The sequence below is a fragment of the Aulonocara sp. 'chitande type north' Nkhata Bay genome, linkage group LG22 (genome assembly GCF_057382095.1).
Source record: "Aulonocara sp. 'chitande type north' Nkhata Bay isolate Kocher_YH1m ecotype deep benthic linkage group LG22, A_spYH_male_GT1.1, whole genome shotgun sequence".
In the NCBI taxonomy this organism is placed as follows: domain Eukaryota; kingdom Metazoa; phylum Chordata; class Actinopteri; order Cichliformes; family Cichlidae; genus Aulonocara; species Aulonocara sp. 'chitande type north' Nkhata Bay.
In genome coordinates this window covers 4,635,324-4,655,796 of record NC_141364.1, presented here as the reverse complement: position 1 = coordinate 4,655,796, position 20,473 = coordinate 4,635,324, and the positions used below count along the sequence as shown (strand labels likewise).

General features: G+C 40.3%; 4 pseudogenes and 2 gene segments (V, D, J or C); 2 read left to right on the top strand and 4 right to left on the bottom strand.

Moving 5' to 3' along the window:
* Window positions 1-3,456: 3,456 nt before the first annotated feature.
* On the bottom strand, window positions 3,457-4,003 carry LOC147303276 (immunoglobulin kappa variable 2-29 pseudogene; annotated as a pseudogene).
* A 965-nt stretch (window positions 4,004-4,968) lies between these two features.
* LOC147303275 (uncharacterized) lies at window positions 4,969-5,727 on the top strand (annotated as a pseudogene).
* Window positions 5,728-7,184: 1,457 nt separating this feature from the next.
* LOC147303274 (immunoglobulin kappa variable 6D-21-like) lies at window positions 7,185-7,657 on the bottom strand. The segment is given in 2 exon segments: window positions 7,185-7,495; window positions 7,612-7,657. Coding segments are annotated over 2 exon segments (357 nt in total).
* Window positions 7,658-10,125: 2,468 nt separating this feature from the next.
* LOC147303273 (Ig kappa chain V region GOM-like) lies at window positions 10,126-10,704 on the bottom strand. The segment is given in 2 exon segments: window positions 10,126-10,466; window positions 10,653-10,704. Coding segments are annotated over 2 exon segments (360 nt in total).
* A 2,260-nt stretch (window positions 10,705-12,964) lies between these two features.
* Window positions 12,965-13,407, top strand: LOC147303272 (Ig kappa-b4 chain C region pseudogene; annotated as a pseudogene).
* A 1,730-nt stretch (window positions 13,408-15,137) lies between these two features.
* On the bottom strand, window positions 15,138-18,819 carry LOC147303271 (immunoglobulin kappa variable 6D-21 pseudogene; annotated as a pseudogene).
* Window positions 18,820-20,473: the final 1,654 nt, after the last annotated feature.

The following is a 20,473-nucleotide window of genomic DNA, read 5'->3' as shown; positions in this document are numbered from 1 at the left end:
CTCTGATTGTCTCCCCCCGAGCTTGCTTAAAAGCACTTTTAATACTGTTGGGCCTTTCATCCTGATATTAATTAATCCGTCCCTTGCTGCAGGCTGCGTCCCATCATGCTTTAAACAAGCTGTAGTTCAGCCTCTTCTTCAAAAACAAAACCTGGACCCAACTGTTCTGTCCAACTACAGGCCTATCTCAAAGCTTCCTTTCCTATCTAAAGTCTTGGAGAAAGTGGTCTACCTACAGTTGCAGGCACACCTTGATTTTAATATGATCTCTGAAAAATTTCAATCTGGTTTTAAATCACTACATAGCACTGAGACGGCACTTTTAAGGATTTTTAACGATATTCTTTTAACTCTGGACTCTGGCAGCCCTGCTGCCCTTTTATTGTTGGACTTGTCAGCAGCTTTTGACACGGTCGACCATGACATCCTGTTATCACGGCTAGAATTTCATGCTGGCCTAAAAGGATCTGCCCTACAGTGGTTTCGGTCCTATTAGTCAGAAAGGTTTTTTCATGTCAATATGGGCCCCCACAACTCCAAAATAGCCCCTCTTAAATACGGTGTACCTCAAGGCTCTATTTTGGGTCCTGCCCTGTTCGCACTCTATTTGTTGCCATTGGGCTCCATCTTCTCGCGGTACAGCATTTCATTTCATTGTTTTGCTGATGATTTGCAGATTTATCTACCTTTAAAAGCAGGGTCAGACCATCCGCAGCTCTTATTACGCTGCCTTGACGATGACAAACAGTGGTTGTCATTAAATTTTTTTAAAGCTAAATGAAAATAAAACTGAGGTTGTCATTTTTGGCAACTTTAATCATATCGACAGCACTCTGGGCGCCCTTTCCTCATATTGTAAAACACATGTAAAAAACCTCGGTGTCTACATTGATGGTTCTTTTAAATTGAATAAGCAGGTGAGTGCAGTAGTTCAGTCCTGTTTTTTCCGTTAAGACAGCTAGCCAAGGTAAAGCCATACCTTCCGGCTAACGTCTTTGAGCGTGTTATACACCTTTTTCTTACTTGCAGATTGGACTACTGCAATTCATTGTATTATGGTCTAGATCAGGCCACCATCCATCGTCTTCAGATGGTTCAAAATGCTGCTGCTCGCCTGCTAACTGGTACCAAACGGAGAGAGCATATAACCCCAGTTTTAGCTTCTTTACACTGGCTTCCTGTCTCCTACAGGATCCAATTTAAACTTCTACTTTTTGTTTTGAAGTCACTTAATGCCCGAGCCCCTCCTTACCTGTCTGAGCTCCTCTCTGCCTATGCTCCAGGAAAAACCACGAGGTCTAGCTCAAAACTAATATTGTCCATCCCACGGACTAACCTCAAATCCCGTGGTGATAGATCCTTCTCTGTGGCAGGTCCCAGACTTTGGAATAGTCTCCCCTTAAATATTAGATCTGCACAAACACTTGAGCAATTTAAATCTTTACTAAAGACACATTTCTATGCCCTGGCTTTTAACACACTATGACCCAAGCATTTTTGGTCTTATTTGAATTAGTTTAGTTATTGTTTTAATTCTTTTACTGTCCTTTTATTGTTTTTTACAGTTATTATTGTATTACATTGTTGCTTTTTAATACCATTTTTATATTGTTAAGCACTTTGTGCAGCATCGGCTGTTTGAAATGTGCTATATAAATAAATTTGACCTTGACCTTGACCCCAGCCCGCCGCCTCTCACCAGGGGCAACTCCAGACTGAGACAGAGTCCAGCCCCTCTCCAGGAGACTGGTTCCAGAGCTCAAGCCATGCGTAGAGGTGAGCCTGACTATATCTAGCCAGTACCTCTCAACCTCACGCACTAACTCAGGCTCCTTCCCCACCAGAGAGGTGACATTCCATGTCCCTATTGCCAGTCTTGGCAGCCGGGGGTCAGTCCGCCAGGGCCTCCGCTCGGCACACAATGCACCCGTCCCCTATGGCACCTCCTGAAGGTGGTGGGCCTGCGGGAGGATGGGCCCATGTCTCCTCTTCGGGCTGTGCCCGGCCGGGCCCCATGGACTAAGGCCCGGCCACCAGACGCTCGCCCTCGGGCACCCTCCCTGGGGCTGGCTCCAGGGCGGGGCCCCGATAACCCTATCCCGGGCAGGGTAAACTGTTCCCTCAATGTTCTCTTCATAAGGTTCTTCTGAATCGCTCTTTGTCTGGTCCCTCACCCAGGACCAATTTGCCATGGGAGACCCTACCAGGGGGCAAAAGCACCCAGACAACATAGCCACTGGGATCCCAGGGACACACAAACCCCTCCACCATGATAAGGTAGGGATTCACAGAGAGGCAAAAAGAAGATTTCCTGCAAAAATCCATGTCACAAGTTATAACACAGCCAAAATGATCACAAAAGTTAAAAAAGTATGAAAGATGCTTTAAAATGTGAACATCTGTTGATCCTGTTACAGTCCCTAAATTTATGGCTCAAAGAATGAGAGGATGAGATGAGATGCCACAAGGCTGCTGCTGGTCTTTTAATAAAGCTTTTAATAAAGGGGATGTAGCTCCTCCCAAAAGGACACACGGAAGCAAAAGGAGGAAGAAAACCGTGAAACGTTCCAACAGGGCAGATTGTTAAACATCAGGTGTTGTAAAAAGGTTGAATGTGTTCTTATGTCCACATCTAATGTGAGTCGAGCTGTTTGGGTCACGTCAGCAGTCGATGAACCAGCTGCTCTTCATAATTTCTCATCCTGAAGCAGTTCTTTGTCCTGCATTTGATTCTGATCATCACATTAAAACTATATTAATAAAGAGATTCAGTGACATAATTAAAGTACATGGTATCATTTGCATGGAGAACTTTACCAAAAACAGGAGCAGAGAGAAAACAGTCTGTATCTCTTGTTGTCTTACAGTGAATTACTATGATCCCATTTTCATTGCTGACAGTAATGCTAACAATAATTTAAAATAGAACATAAATACTCTCAAATCAGCTGTGTTAATGGAAATATTTATAACTGTCAGTATGTACTGATAAATTAAATTCAAATGTAGTAATATATAATATAGAGCATGTACCTAAAACACTTCAGAGACACGTTGCCTGAAGTTTTTGCTTTAAAGATGATTACATGATAATCATAAATATTTGTGTTTCTGTAGAACTTAAAGCAGGATGAATTAGTCATTAGTCTTTTGAGTTTCTAGCTTTCATAATTCAAAGATCAAATATTTAAATGATTGTTTTCAATCGTTGCTCGTATCGATATTCTCTATTTTACAGATAATTAATTGCAGCAATAACATTTTATTTTGAGCATGAGGAACTGATGAGATTAACATTTATAAAATGTTATTATAACAAAATTTAAAAACTATTTTTAAAATTATCAAAATATTTTATCAATGTAAAATAATGTGTGTTTCTGAGCAGCTGTCAGTTCAGATGATCTTTTTTCTCAGTTCCTCTCCAGCTGTGTGAGGTTTTTGTACGGCGTTGTATCACTGTGTGAACGGGCGGCTGTTACACTGCTGACAGTAATAAACTCCTGCATCTTCAGCCTGAACTCTGCTGATAGTCAGAGTGTAGTCAGTCCCAGATCCACTTCCACTGAAACGATCAGAAACTCCAGACTGACGGCTGGTAGCAGAATAAATTAAGAGTTTGGGAGATTCTCCATCCTTTTGAAGGTACCAGTTAAGGCATGAGCCAACACTTGAACTGGCTTTACATCTGACAGAGACAGTCTGTCCAAGAACAACAGACTGAGCTGTAGGAGTCTGAGTCAGGACTTGTTCTCCTGATGAACCTGAAAACATGAAAAAGTGGAGAAAGGTTATTGAGATGATGAACATCCAAACATTCGAGGATCATTTCTCTAACATGGAGAACAGATGGAAGAAGGTCAGTGCTGCTGGTTTCAGAGTTTCTCCATCAGAGCAGAACATCATTGTGGTGAACCTGGCTGCATGCTGAAGCAAAGTTTTCACAGAGAGTCTCACCCTGAACAAGGAGCCCCAGGGTGGCCAGCAGTAGAGTCAGTGACATCATCATTGTGCTGCTGGTGTGTGAGTGGCTCTGAAAGGCCTGGACAGCCACTGATCAACACTGGCCTCTTAACAGCTGTGAGCAGAGAGGCAGGACACATATGCAAACACACAGAGTCAGTCAGCTGCAGCTGTCCTCTGCTGAATAATTAAATCATTCATGACATCTAGTGGAGAGATAAATTTGAATTAAAAAAAAAATCAAATGGAAAATGTGAAATAATTCAAATATGAATTCTAATACAAATAAATATAGACATGCATGGATTTAAGACGGGCCTTAAGTTTGAACAAAGACAGAGACTCAACAATGTTAAATCAAAAGCTGTAAAATGGACTGGAAGAGTTCATGGAGTCAGGGGCAATCTTTTGAGACAGACTCAGGTTTCTGAACATTTTGCCTTGAACATCCTGTTTTGCTGGTTAAAATTTCTGCAACAAAAGGCAGTTTGCTTGTGTTTGAGATTTAGATCCTACCACATTTCTTTGCCATGTTTATGTCTCTTCAGGTTGAATCCTTTCCCCCCTATTGCTATTTTCTATCAATGATTGCAACTTCTTCTGTTTAACAGTCATATATATAAATCATATCCTCCAATGAGTGCGGCCTGTGTGCCAAAATAAATACTATGCTTTTCAGTTCTTCAACGGGGCTTACAACTTTTACCACGTTTGGCTGGACTCCAAACGTGAATTTAAAGTAAAAAATGGGAGTGATCTGTTTACTGTTCATGTTCTGTCACAGCACATAGAAGATTTATTTCTTGCCATTTCACAGTGTGACCTGTGAGGCCACCCAGGGATCCCACACCTCATTATTCATCTGCACTCTTGCTGTATTTTTTGTTTGTTTCATGCTTTAAGACCATTAAATTTTCCTATTTTTAAACACTTTGTGTTTTAAAAAAAGATCTCTCTCTGTCTGTCTGTCTGTCTCTCTCTCGCTCTCTCTATACATATATATATATGGCAACAAACATCCACGGATACAACAGTAAGATGGCCCCAACCGACCCCGTGCTCAGCAGTGAATACCTCAGGCAGCAGAAACCCAAGAAAGAAGAGGAAGAGGAGGCACCATCATGGAAGGACAGGCCCCTGCACAGTATGTACCACCGACAGAGAGAGGAAGTGGCTGATATCCAGAAATCCTACCAGCAGATGGACAAAGCTGGACTGAAAGACAGCACAGAGGCACTAATCATGGCAGCACAGGAACAAGCTCTGAGCACAAGATCCGTAGAGGCTGGGGTCTATCACACCAGGCAAGACCCCAGGTAGAGGCTGTGTAAAGATGCCCCTGAAACAATCCAGCACATAACAGCAGGGTGCAAGATGCTAGCAGGCAGGGAATACATGGAACGCCATAACCAAGTGGCCGGCATAGTGTACAGGAACACCTGTCCCGAGTATAACCTGGAAGTCCTGAGGTCAAAATGGGAGACGCCCCCAAGGGTGGTGGAGAATGACCGAGCTAAGATCCTGTGGGACTTCCAGATACAGATGGACTTGCTGATGGTTAACCAACCGGACATAGTGGTGGTAGACAAACAGGAGAAGACGGCCGTAGTGATCGATGTAGCGGTTCCGAATGACAGCACCATCAGAAAGAAGAAACATGAGAAGCTCGAGACGAGGGCTCAGAGAAGAGTTTGGGAAGTTGAGGAGAGTGAAGGTAACAGTGGTCCCAGTGGTAATCGGAGCACTGGGTGCAGTGACTCCTAAACTAGGCGAGTGGCTCCAGCAGATCCCAGGAACAACATTAGAGAGCTCTGTCCACAAGAGCACAGTCCTGGGAACAGCTAAGATACTGTGCAGTACCCTCAAGCTGCCAGGCCTCTGGTAGAGGACCCGAGCTTGAAGGATAAACCGGCCGCAGGGGCGAGAGGGGAATTTTTATACATACATACACATATATATATATATATATATATATATATATATGTGTATGTATGTATAAAAATGGTTCAGAAACCTATTCCCATGAAGCAAGACAAACAGTGATCGATCGGTTTTAACTTGCGCAAGGGAAGCCCCGGTCGGTATCTCAGAAAAGCACTGTGAATCCAACCTCAGATGACTGACCCCAGCCTCCACTTGCCGCCTTTTATTGAAAACAGTTACAGTTCACACAAGCACCGCCCATTGTAACCCACCTATGGTTACAAAAGATAAGGCACTGTGTGTATGTGTGTGTGAGTGTGTGTGTGTGCACGTGTAAGCACGTGTGTGTGCACGTGAGTGAGTGTGTGTCTCTGTGTGCGTGACTTCCTGATTACAACTGTTTTAACAACATCCTTGGTCATAAAAAAGGTCACCTCCCCCCACCCTATATATGGCTCAATTCCTGTAATGTTTCACCATACACAAACACAGGTGATGCCATAATGGCAGGAAGTTTACTAAACAAGAACACAGAACCTTCACATATGATGTGCCTGCAGGTAAACACTATAACTAATTGCCTCCCTAACATCTTACATGTATAGGGGAGGAACAGAAGAATGCCTTTGATCATACAGTTTAAGGCAAGGTTTACAAATTTAAGTACAACAATGGCAACATTTAACAATTCACTCTAACAGCAGAGAAATTTGAATTTGTGTGTACAGTATATAATAACTGATTGTTTCATATGTTAAAGTGGGTCCATATTCTGTCATTCATGAAACACACCTGATTTTGTTTGGAAACACAAATTAACACCTTTCTTTAGAATTGTACTCATTAAATATGAAGCGTTCACCATGGATCTCGTAATAGTTTATCTCCACATACTGCTTTGGATCAGGTTTTTCTAAAACTCATGAATCTTCACTGAGGGTCAAAAACAGCTCCAGACTGACTCGCAGTAAAACTGTTAGAAACTCCAGAATGATGATTTGTAACAGATTAAACAAAGTGTTTAGTTACATCTGCAGTTTTCTGAACATAGGGACAATCTATTCTGGAAATTTGTCCATAATCAGAGAACAGTTACACTTTTATTTGGTGACACTACTGGTGGTGAATTATTTCAAAATGTTAAAGACGTCTTATTTCATTAAATGTTTTTACTGTTGATGTGTACTCATTATCTCAAACTGTAAAACAGGATTAATGATTCATCTCAGTGCTTTACTTTTCTGCAGCTGTTTCAGATCAGTTCCTCTTCAGCTGAGAGGTTTTTGTACGATGGTTTTTCACTGTGTGAACGGGAAGCTGTAACCACTTTGTCCACAATAATAAACTCCTGCATCTTCAGCCTGAACTCCACTGATGGTCAGAGTGAAGTCAGTTCCTGACTGACTTCCACTGAAGCGATCAGGAATTCCAGACTGACGACTGGTTGCATATGAAACAAGCAGTTTAGGAGATTCTGCAGGTTTCTGAAGATACCAGTGCAGGTAGCTACCCATACTTGAACTGGCTTTACATCTGATAGAGACGGTCTGTCCTGGAACAACAGACTGAGCTGTAGGAGTCTGAGTCAGGATGATTTCTGCTGATGAACCTGAAAATATTAATGAGATGAGAAGAGTTATTGAGAAAAATCCATCTTGGAGAAAATTTACTTGAATTTGAAGTGTGGAGTTGGCTGCATGCTGAGGTTTTCACAGAGAGTCTCACCCTGAACAAGGAGCCCCAGGGTGGCCAGCAGTAGAGTCAGTGACATCATCATTGTGCTGCTGGTGTGTGAGTGGCTCTGAAAGGCCTGGACAGCCACTGATCAACACTGGCCTCTTAACAGCTGTGAGCAGAGAGGCAGGACACATATGCAAACACACAGAGTCAGTCAGCTGCAGCTGTTTCCTTCTCAGTGCTGAAGCCATTTCCACTTTACATTATTACATATTGAGGACATCGAATGTTCTGACAGTTAATTGTAGATTATAAAAAAATGCTTTGCAGTTTTCTACTCTGGTCTTTTCACAAGTCATTAGTAACAACAATATGGTTTTTCCAGTTTGACACAGGTGTTTACAATGTGGAGATGTGAATAGAGAAACATACCACATGAAGTGATGCTGAGATCAAAATAGATGATAAACTCCAACCATCAGTCTTGGACATTTGCAAAAGCTGTAAACATGGAAGCCGTGTGAGTTTCTCCCAAACAAAAACCTTTGTGAGCTCAGATTTCCTCTGGTTTTTATTGTGATGACTGTAACTGTAAGTTTTATGTATTTCTCAGCGATAGATGTGTCTCCACCTGTGAGTAAGATCAGGTGTTGTGAATGAAAACTCCACCTCAGCTCTTAGTGGTGAGATTCAGAAATCAGAATCAGATTGTTCCATCTGTAATCTCAGTTTGATCAAATCAAGTCTTTAACTGACTTTTGAGCAGAATCTGATCCGAAGAAGCTGGAGAAGTTTCATGAAGATTATTGTTTTTGATTCAAGTCTTCACCTTTGAAAGATACAGTTGTAAATGATATTTTCCAGAGTGAACCTGAGGTCAAAGTTCACTAAGCATTTTCTCATTCTCTGTCTGACGGCTCCTTTCAAGTTTTGGCAAATCAGATAAAAGGTGAGAAAGTAACAGACTGTGAACAGCAGTCAGTGCAGTTTCTGTTCAGTCTGTTCTGTTTTTCACTGTGTGAACACCCACTGACTGTTAGAACAGTGAAGACAGTAATAAACTGCTGCATCTTCAGCCTGGACTCCACTGATGGTCAGAGTGAAGTCAGAGTTTGATCCACTGCCTGTAAAACGAGCTGGAATCCCTGATTCTAGAGTGTCAGCATAGTTAATGAGACGTTTAGGAACTCCTCCATCTTTTTGTTGGTGTCAGAACTGGTCATGGTCTGCTCTTTGATGAACTCTAATGGGTTTTAGAGGCAGAGGATATTTAGCCTTTTAATGATTTGATTTAAATGTCAAGAAATAGAAGAAAACAAAATCCTATCCCACCTGGATTGTGACACTTTTACTGGTGGAGTGAATTAAATAATACTATTCACAATTAAACCTGGACATATTGGAAAAAAGCAATTAAAAAAAGAATGATTGGAATCTATGTGAAGGACTGATGGAGACTTCTTATCTTTACCTGTTTCCAAGTAATACAAACTTGATGATTTGATGCATGAGAGGGAAGTGAAACAAAGTGAGAGCGAGTGACTGTCAGAGCAGATCAAAAAATTTAAAAAACACCTGACAGAAACTTCTGGAGTCCCAGTGTGCTGCACAAAGACAGTTCATTGAATTCAATGCAAACCTGTGGATGAAGGTGGGCTCTGTGAGGTCATCCAAGGCCTCCTCACACTAGAGTTATTGAGGAGAGACCAGTGTTCCCAGTTGAAGTACTGTTTTACACTCCTGCTTTCAGTCTGCAGTTTCTAACACTGTCACGCTCCAGATTCATCCATAATGTCGATGTAGATGGCTGCTGTAAGACTTTGAAATAATAAATATCTTTCACATGTGCAAAACGTTTGACTTTGTGTACAATAGTAACAGTGGTTAAATTATTAGTTCTAAAGGAAAAATTCAGTCATCACAGGTCATTTTTTATGTTTTAAGGACTGTTTACAAACTTCTCACGTCCACTTTTATTTTATATTCATTCAGATTATTTCCTCATGTTTCTCTCTGAATATTTGAATTTAAAAAAGTCCAAACAATAAAGATACTTCAGTCTTGGTATCAAAGAGCAGGGCATCGTCTTTATAAAGGGATTTAGAAAAACAGCTGCTGTTAATATTTAATAAATCAACTGTGGTTGTGCATATTTCGTTTGAACTCATAATTTTAGTCATGTGTTTTGACATAAAATGTAAACTAGAAATATTTAATTAAAGGCCAGTGATGATTCATTTGTCTTTAAAAAATGCTTTATATTTGACTCTGTACTGAATTATTAAATATCGAATACACTGATGAAAACTTAAAAAATGTAAAAAAATAATCCCTTTTTTCTCAAAACAGAGCAGGGAAGAGCTGGAAAGTTTTTTTTAAAAAGTATTTGATAAAAATGTTTGAAAAGAGATAAAATTCGATTCAGCAAATATTCAAAATCTAAACTGAAATTATTTCAGTGTTATTTTTGGTAACTTATCTGTTCACATTGTAATATTTCCACAATTAAAAAATGTATATTTTATGGTGTATTGTGTAACTACAGCTGTTGATCAGTTCCTCTTCAGCTGTTTGAGGTTTTTGTACGGCGTTGTATCACTGTGTGAACGGGCGGCTGTTATGCTGCTGACAGTAATAAACTCCTGCATCTTCAGTTTGAACTCCACTGATGATCAGAGTGAAGTCAGTCTGAACTGCTGTTGCCCGAAAACGATCTGGAACTCCAGACTGACGCTCTGTAGTATCATAGATCAGGAGTTTAGGAGCTTTTCCAGATTTCTGAAGGTACCAGTTAATGTCATCACCTATAGATGTACTGGATTTACATCTGATAGAGACAGTCTGTCCTGGAACAACAGACTGAGCTTTGGGAGTCTGAGTCAGGACGATTTCTGCTGATGAACCTGAAAACATGAAAAGAGGAGAAGTTTAGAGAAAGATGATCAAACATTAGAGGATCATTTCTCTAACATGGAGAACAGATGGAAGAAGGTCAGTGCTGCTGGTTTCAGAGTTTCTCCATCAGAGCAGAACATCATTGTGGTGAACCTGGCTGCATGCTGAAGCAAAGTTTTCACAGAGAGTCTCACCCTGAACAAGGAGCCCCAGGGTGGCCAGCAGTAGAGTCAGTGACATCATCATTGTGCTGCTGGTGTGTGAGTGGCTCTGAAAGGCCTGGACAGCCACTGATCAACACTGGCCTCTTAACAGCTGTGAGCAGAGAGGCAGGACACATATGCAAACACACAGAGTCAGTCATCTTTCCTCATCGTGTCATCCTGTTCGTCCTTTAGTTAGTGCAGTGCTTCTTTGTTTTAACTTGCATTTTTATTTATTCAACTTGCATTCACTAATTAAAGATATTTCAGCACACAGGAACATGTATATTTACTTAAGTATCCAAATCTCCACAATGTTTTATCAATTTGTGTTTAAAAGGTTAAACTTGACCAATTTTTCTTTTTCAATTTCCTCCATCATTTACTTTCAGAGAGTGTGTGATGACTCATGCTTTGGTAGCCATGAATATAAATAATTATTGAATCATATACAAAAATGCATTAATTGTTACCTTTCATGAAAATGTCCTGATACTACAATCCCACACACCACTGCCAATCCATAACTAGTAAAGACGTAGTGTCGATCTGCAGGACCAGCATCCCAATACAGCAAGTCTGGATCAGCTCTCTGTTTAAAAAGTTCTCATCTCTGATCCTATCCTGACGTTTAACAAAACTAAATAGAAAAAGGTTCTTTTGTCTGTTTTGCTCTTTTAAAGATGACTCTTTCTTTAGTTAATCGATTTTGTGAGCCAAAGATTTCCCAGCTGTTGAATATTAAAAAGCTTTCTCATGCTGTCAGTGTCATATCAATAAATATAAAAAAGCCCAGATTTTACTGAAGAATGCAGAGGAAGATGTAGATGCTTTTCATAAATGAAGACTTAAACGACATCTATTATATTTGTTCTGAGTGATCACTAGTGTCATTAAACTTTTCAATCTTGAGTTGAGTGAGCTTTTCCAAGATGACAGGAGGAACTATGTGTCACGGCTGAGCAGCCGGTGTGTTTGTGGAGTGGACCCAAGTGCACCACAGAAGAAGAGAGAAGTTTAAACAAAAGGCGAGCCCTTTATTTGGCTGGAAAAACCCCACAGGAATAACGTCTAAATGTCAAGGAGATTTTGGGCCGATGTGTTAGACAGAGCTCTCGTCTGCATGATTTGGGAGAAAGGGCCTCATCCCTCCAGTACAGTTCAAATTCTTTGAGAATCAGTGCCAAGGAGCACTGAAGATGTTCCTTTCAGTGCCAACTAGACACTAGAATATTTTTTAAATGTATATATATTTCAGTTTATTGGAGGCAAATATGTCTTTATGTATTTTTCAGTATTTATGGATTTATCACAATTAACCTACACTGTATATCACGTGAAAAAAAAAAAGATATTTGAGGGAATCAAAAAGGTCTCAGTTTATACTGACACATATTAAATCAAGTTTTAGATTCCATTTTAAATTGATGATTTCATTACTGATTGATTTGATATCATCAGAGGAAGAAGTCCCATTTTCAAAACTCATATATTCAAAATAAAAATATATCTTCTTTAAATATGTAGCACTGCAATAATTTCATTTTTTTTAGATCAGTTGGTAAAACTGAAAAGGAAGGAGTGAATTATTTTGTTGAGTTTGTTTGTTTCAGAGTCAGAGAGCCGTGTCTCTCTACAGTCAGAGGTTTTTGTACGGCGCCTCAATGAGTTTGTATCACTGTGGTGGACTTTTGGTGGAGGAACCAGACTGGAATTTGGAAGTAAGTTAATTAACTGTGTTTATTATTAAATGTTTTATCATTTTCTTTTATAACTACTTGTTAGGCTGCTTAGATGAGAGAAAACTTTTTTTTTAATTAAAACAATTTAGTTTTTGATGTTTGTCCTTTTTACTGGACTAATTCAGATGAGCTCTGCGAGTTTCTCTTGTTTAATCTACATTTCTGTCACAGTAAAATATATGTAGACAAGAGTAAACTTCATCATCTTATGATTAGTTTGTAAATTTCATCCACATCAGCTGCTGTTTGGATGAGTTAAAGTTTGCTTTCTGATGTTTTTATCGTGTCAGATGTTTCAGATTTAGTTTGAAATCATGTGAGCTGTTCAATAACATTTCAAATCTGTATGAATGAGTAGCTGCTCTGTGCTTGTGTCCACTCATTTCTTCAGTCGTCCATGATTTAGACTTCTAATCATTTTAAAGCCAAACTTCTGCTGTAAATGTTTCCACATCTGCTTCTTTTATTTCCAGTGTAGTTTGAACATATTTCAGCTCAAACTGTGTGATGATTCTCTCTGTGCTGATATGCATGAGAGGTTTCTTAAAGGGAAGTGAAACAATGTGTGAGTGAATGACTGGTGGAGCAGAAAAAACACCTGACAGAAACTTCTTAACGGAGAAATTCAAATTGTGGTTCCTGTCCTCTAAGCTGATTGGTGTTTCCTAGGTGATACCCGCCCCGCCCTGAAGGTGCTGGGTCCCTCCAACAAGGAGCTGGAGCAGGGGAAGGCCACGCTCATGTGTGTGGCCAACAAGGGCTTCCCCTCAGACTGGAGTCTGTCCTGGAAGACGAGCGACAGCAGTGGCAGCAGCAGCATCAGAGGGGAGGAGAGCAGGGCTCCTGGAGTGCTGCAGAATGACGGCCTCTACAGCTGGAGCAGCACCCTGACGCTCACTGCAGACCAGTGGGGGAAGGTGGGCTCTGTGACCTGTGAGGCCACCCAGGGCTCCCAGTCTCTGGTCTCAGAGATACTGAGGAGAGACCAGTGTTCCCAGTCCTGATGTCAATCACTGAGTCTTTGATGTTGATTTTCTTCTGTCTCTTTGTTTCTTTGTGTTTGCAGATTTTTAAAAAAGCATCAAACAGTCATATTTCCATCTCATAATGACAACAATCAGAGCAACAATCTCCTCTAGTTTCATCCTTTGGTGTCTGTTGTAAAGCTGATATTTCAAACTCTTAAAAGAATAAAAACGTACCGAGAAAACATGTTCTTTGACTCTGTGAGTTTAATAAATGCACATTAAAAAATTAAGATTTTGTAATATTTGTAAAACAGACCAAAATAAAAATGTAAACAGACACATCAAGTGTAATGTGCAGTGAAAATGGTTAAATATATTTTTTAATCCACATATTAAATATTTCTCTATAAGATGTTGAGGTCATGTCAACCATAGATTATCTGTGTGCTCTTCATAATTTCTAGTCTCAAAGCTGTTTTATGATCTACATTTTAATCTGATCTAAAACCTAATAAGTAAAATTAAAGAGCAGGGTGTCATCTGTATGTTTAAACAGAGATCATTTAAATCAAGTTCAAGTGAAGATTTACTGAAGTTTGATTAATGAACTATTTGACAGTGAAACTCTGATGAAGCAACAAAGCAGAGGTGAGTCTAGAAGCTGGTGGTGGCAGAGGTGAAACAGGTGGAGACTTAGCTGAGGATCTCTAATTGTCAGGATGAGGTGGAGATCAGGAGTCTGAGAGTTAAAGCACACAAAACAGAGGCTGAGTAACTCACAGAAGGCAGCGGGACAATAACTGGACTCAAATAATGACGACAGAATTGAGCTCGACAGTGGACATGATGTTAAGAACAGACTAACAGAACAAACACAGGAATGCAGGCAGATGAGAGACTACAGGTCTGCTTTAATCAACTTATATAGAAGTTAATCTCTTCTAGTGTTCACAGCAAAATGAGAGAAACTCACTTCACTAAACCTCTTAACACAAGAAAAAGACCACGGTCTGTCAGGAGGATGATCACATCTTATTTTCATTGGTTTCAGATTTAGGTAGGACTTTATATTAATGTCACACTTTTAAGCATTAGTAAGATATTATTTTAAAGAGAAACATTTTAGTTCTTTGTTCTGTCTACATTAATACTTTGGAAACTGACTAAATAACTTTAGGTTTTTACAACAGTAACAGTGATTCGTTTGTGCTGGAAATATCCAAATGAGGCTAAATCTTCACTGAACACATCCCCTACAAACACTGTTATAACAGCCTGCTTGATTTGTTAATCAGCAGAATATCAGAATATTATAGACACTAGTTGTGATGTGACTACAATGATTTTCTGGATTTGTGTGATGAAGGACTGCAGCTGAGCTCCACAGAAGCATCAGTTTAATATTTAACAGCTTACAAATAGAAAAGAGCTTGTGTCTTTTTATCTGAACTCTCAGTTTCTCTAAAGTCTATTTTCTCTCTCTGGACACACTGTCTATTATTATAAATGTAGAAACTAAGAATGAGTCAGACTGATGGACTACTCTTGTAAGGAGAATAATGCAAACTAAAACTACATAATAATTTCACAACCTTTAATTAGGGGTATAATGTGGCATACGATAATATAATAATCTCACAGTGTACACAAATGAAATTCCACAGTAAATATTAAAGTAATCGTTCCTCCCAGTCTTTTAGTTTGTTCTGCAGCTGTTGCTTCAGATCAGTTCCTCTTCAGCTGAGAGGTTTTTGTACGACAGATTTTCACTGTGTGAACGGGAAGTTGTAACCACTTTGTCCACAGTAATAAACTCCTGCATCTTCAGCCTGAACTCCACTGATGGTCAAAGTAAAGTCAGTCCCAGATCCACTTCCACTGAAACGATCAGAAACTCCAGACTGACGGTTTGTTGCATAATAAACAAGCAGTTTAGGAGCTTCTGAGGGTTTCTGAAGATACCAGTGGAGGTAGCTACCCATACCTGAACTGGCTTTACATCTGACAGAAACAGTCTGTCCTGGAACAACAGACTGAGCTTTAGGAGTCTGAGTCAGGACGATTTCTGCTGATGAACCTGAAACATAAAAAGAGGAGAAGAGTTATTGAGACAAATTGAGCTCAGAGAAAGATGATCAACATCCAAACATTCGAGGATCATTTCTTTAACATGGAGAACAGATGGAAGAAGGTCAGTGCTGCTGGTTTCAGAGTTTCTCCATCAGAGCAGAACATCATTGTGGTGAACCTGGCTGCATGCTGAAGCAAAGTTTTCACAGAGAGTCTCACCCTGAACAAGGAGCCCCAGGGTGGCCAGCAGTAGAGTCAGTGACATCATCATTGTGCTGCTGGTGTGTGAGTGGCTCTGAAAGGCCTGGACAGCCACTGATCAACACTGGCCTCTTAACAGCTGTGAGCAGAGAGGCAGGACACATATGCAAACACACAGAGTCAGTCAGCTGCAGCTGTTTCCTTCTCAGTACTGAAGCCATTTCCACTTTACATTATTACATATTGAGGACATCGAATGTTCTGACAGTTAATTGTAGATTATAAAAAAAATTCTGAAGTGAAGCAAAGTAATTATTAAAAACAACAAAAAAACAAAGTAAATATTTGGTTTCATGCATTTTTCTGAATTCTGAAGAAAATTTAAACTCAAAGGTAGAATTGTGTGAACTTGGAAGCCTAAAGAAAACATGACATGAGACTCATTCTGACGTCAACAGAGTGACAGGAATCCTTGTTGATGGCTGCTTGGCTTGAAATGCTACTGATTTAGCATCAGTGTGTGAGCTAATGATAGTGAAGCTGTTTATGAAATGTGTGCCTGAGTTCTTCTGTGGCTGATCTAAATGAACAGAAGGTGTCCTCTTTGCAGAAGGCAGATGAGTTCACACTAATGCACTAAGTGACTTTTTTCATCCTGAACTCTGCTCTGATTGGCTGAAAGCTGCTAACATGCAGGCTAAAGGCCTCACTTTCAAATGTTTGTTGTCTGAACATGAAGACGAGAAAAAACTGAAAAACTCTGGTGTCATAAGAGCTGAATGTAAAACTGGATATATTTGACTTTAAACTGATTCGATATAATCTTCACAAATCGTTGAGCTTCAGAGTGACTGAGTGTTGAGATTTGTTTCTTTTATTTAAAGACAGCGTGTCTGTGATCCATTATGAAGCTGAGGTCAAAGTTCATGATCAAGCATCTTCTAACTTCTCAAAGATTCACAGCAACAACCGTGACAGTTTGAGATTTCCTGAGTTTTGAGTGGGTAGAAAGAAGTTTCCACCATAATAATCATTTAATAGTGAACTTTAGATTTCTGAGTGATATGATGAAAAATTCAGTCCCTTCATGAAATTGTGTTTGTGCTCATTGAACTGTGTCAGTCTCTGCTGCAGCTGGAAGTTACTGCAGTTTCTGTTCAGTCTGACTGAGGGAGGTTTTTGTACGACTGTTTTTCACTGTGTGAAGGGCTCCCAAGAGTTGACATTAAATTCTCCTTTACAGTAATAAACTGCTGCATCTTCAGCCTGGACTCCACTGATGGTCAGAGTGAAGTCAGAGTTTGATCCACTGCCTGTAAAACGATCTGGAATCCCTGATGCTCGAGTGCTAGCAAGGTAAATGAGCAGTTTAGGAACTCCTCCATCTTTCTGTTGGTACCAGGATAAATAGTTGTTGCCATAAACATCCTGACTGGTCGTACACTTGATGCTCACAGTTCCTCCCACAGCAGAGCTCACTGCTCCAGGCTGAGTCACTGGGACCTGAGGTTTAGACTCTGAGGACACAGAGACAAAAACATAAAGCAGCTTCATGGTTTTGTGGGCTTCATTTCAGAGGGACAGATGTTGATAGAGGAGAGGAGTTTGATTCTCTGGACTTTACCTGTGAAGCAGCAGCAGAGGAGAGTCCAGATGAGGACGCAGATCAAAGTCATGTTTTTGATGAGGAGGATTTCTGTGGCTTCTGTTGTGATGAAGGACAGCTGTCAGTCATCCAGTGTTCAACTCTCAGGACTATAAACTCTCCCAGAGCACTGGAGCATGGTGCTGCTGATGCAAAGTGCTGCTCTATGGAAATGATCTGACTGACTCCAGCAGGACTTGTTTAAAAAAAGTTTTTCACAGCATATTTAGCATGTGACACACATGAACCCTGTAGAATTTATAGACAGTTAACAAATGCTCTTTGAGCGCAAAATCTCCAACGGGAGATTGATGGACATTTAGATCGACTGTAAAATTGACATGCAGTTGTTCGCACTAAAGGAAACCACCATCATTTCATGTGGCTACCATATCGGCGCCAGCTGTGGTCTCAAGGTTGGAGCTGACCAACAAAAAACTGTTTCTGATGACAGACTCTGTAGACTCTTCGTTCCCATCCTGTGTCGCCCATCCTGGATTCCAAACACCTTTGAACGCTTATCTCCAAGGCTGAGGTCGAACGGCGGGTCTAGTCCCAGCCCATGCTGGAGGACCGGATGTGCTGTCTAGACCGACTTACTCTCACCCCTTACTCATGCCTGTTTCTTGTCATGTGCTTCTATGGTGTATTAAGATTCATGTGCTTTTGTGCTGAGGTGGGTTTTTTTTCTGTCCTCAAACTGTTCACCCATCAGGAGCTCAGTCTGGGTGGAGCTTTTTTCTCCGTCTCTCGCCTCATGTTGTGTATCCGTTCTTTAAGTCTGATGTCGTTAGCCATGTCTGGGCCCAAACTCCGCTGCAGGTCCTTAAGTCAAATGATCACTGCAGTATTACTGAGAGTTGAAAAACTGAAAATTCTTTCATCTTTAATAAAATGATCAGTGTGGCTGCTCTACCAGGTATAACAATTAATTTTAACACCCGGGCATCCATGAAAACAGAATTTATATTTAGACTTCCATCTAAATATATTACACCATGTTCTGACTGAGAGATTTATGAAACAAATTAAAACGTACAGCTCTGCTATCACTTCCAACATAAATGAAGACAGGAAACTAAACAGCAGTGACGTTTGTAGGGTTACTGAAGTTGGACTACCTGGTATATAATGATGTGCTACGTGATCGCTAGCACGACAAAGCTATGTTAGCATAACATAAACAGTGAAGCTGGAGGACGAACGCTAACGGAGGACTTTTTTCCACTCGATAAAAGTTAATGTGAGGGTTCCCAATGGTTAGGGGCAAATGCAATCGCATGGCAGGATGCTGTAAACGGACTAAACGTCAGTCCAGTGTTGCCAACTTAGCGACTTTGTAGCTATTTTTAGCTAGTTTTCAGACTCCCTTAGCGACTTTTTTTCTAAAAAGCGACTAGCGACAAATCTGGCGACTTTTTTTGGTGTTAGGGAAAAATATAACTCGACCCCTACAGTGAGGGGATGTGAACGCTGTATGAATTTGAACAGATGTGTTAGAGCTCACCTTTATCCTCCTGTATCATCACCATCATTGACACTGAATGAGGCGACATAATCATAATTATAAGACTTTAGAAAAAACAGGAGAATCAGTGCCAAAGAGCACCGAAGGTTTTATAATCAATGTTGACTCAACAATGTAAACAAACACTTGTTCAGTTTTTGCTCCTTTGTTGTGAGTTACTTACCTCACTTTGTCACTGCAGAATGATGTCATGGAAATTTCATTAACAGTCCACAGACACGATGAGCAGTAGCCAACACCTTTTAATTCCAAGCAGGTGAGAGAGAGGAATTTCAGTGGGGCACTGAAACGCAGTCTCTAAGGCTACGTCCACACTAATGCGCTTTCATTGGAAAACACATCGTTTTCTCTCTGTTTTGGCGTCCCGTCTACACTGAGACAGCGTTTTCACTCAAGGAAAATGCTGCGCTCTCGTAAACGCATACATTTGAAAATGGTGCTTTCGCGTCGCAGTGTGGACAGCGAAAACAGAGACTTTCTAAAACGATGATGCATGTTAGTCATGTGATGCAGTCATTTGACCAATTAAACTAAGATAGCGGAGGGCATTATACAGCAGTTGTTTTGTTTGCTCTACTAAGACTAATATCAGTCTGTACATGCTCCAGATTGCTTTTCTTCAAATTCTTTAACTCTTACTCGCTTTTGCAACTTTGTACTTTTGTGTTACTCACAGCAACAACCCCAGCTCATTGTTAGTCCATTTAAAAAACTCGGTGCTTTCCGCAACATTTTGCTGGAAAGTAAATACGTGGCAGACAGAAATGAAGCAGGTCGAATCTTCTTGCATTTCACACATGCGCAGTACTGGAATTTAAACATTTTCAACCGTTTCAATGTGGACCCGCAACTCTGTGAAAACAACTGAAAACCCTAGTGTGGACGTGGAGTGTTTTCAGATGAAAACACCGTTTTCAAATCTATCTGGGCTAGTGTGGACGTAGCCTGAAGATGAATGGCACAGCCCTCTTTAAATACAGTCAAACAGTTGTTGTTCACACCCTTGTCCCATCTGAGAGAGAGAGAGAGAGTTTACAACCTTGTCTCCTCTTCCAGTGTCACATAGAGACTGCTCCTTGCCTCTTCACCCCATCCCCAAAGACCTGATTAACAAAAGACTTCACCACCTGTTGGATCCTCCCCCTCTGGGTGTCACCAACTTTCTCACGATGTCTGACTTTGTGCAATAGAGTAAAAGCTGAATGCTTCCCCACATGTGAACCTTGAAGTGACCCAAAAGTGATATTACTAAAACATGTGACAAATTCATAAAATAAAAGAAATTTCCAGCACATTTCCACTCTTTGGATTACTCTGCTAATCACATCAATAACAGACATTTCTTTTCTGACATTCTGTATATATTACATCAACATTTTTGTTCATCTCCAATCATCCTCATAGCCTAAACTTCCATATGCAAAAGATAACAATAATGATAAAAGGAAAAAACTTCCCAAAAATATCAAATTACACATGGAAACATGATGTTCATTCATGAGAAACTGTGGCTAAGATAACTGGCGTACTAGAAAAGCAGTGGTAGTTCTGACTGCTGGTATACCACAACTTTATGCTTTCAACAGCTATCGTTAAGCGACCTAGCTTGTATGAAGCTTATCTGATATTTATATAGTGATCCTCCAGCTTCCAACTGT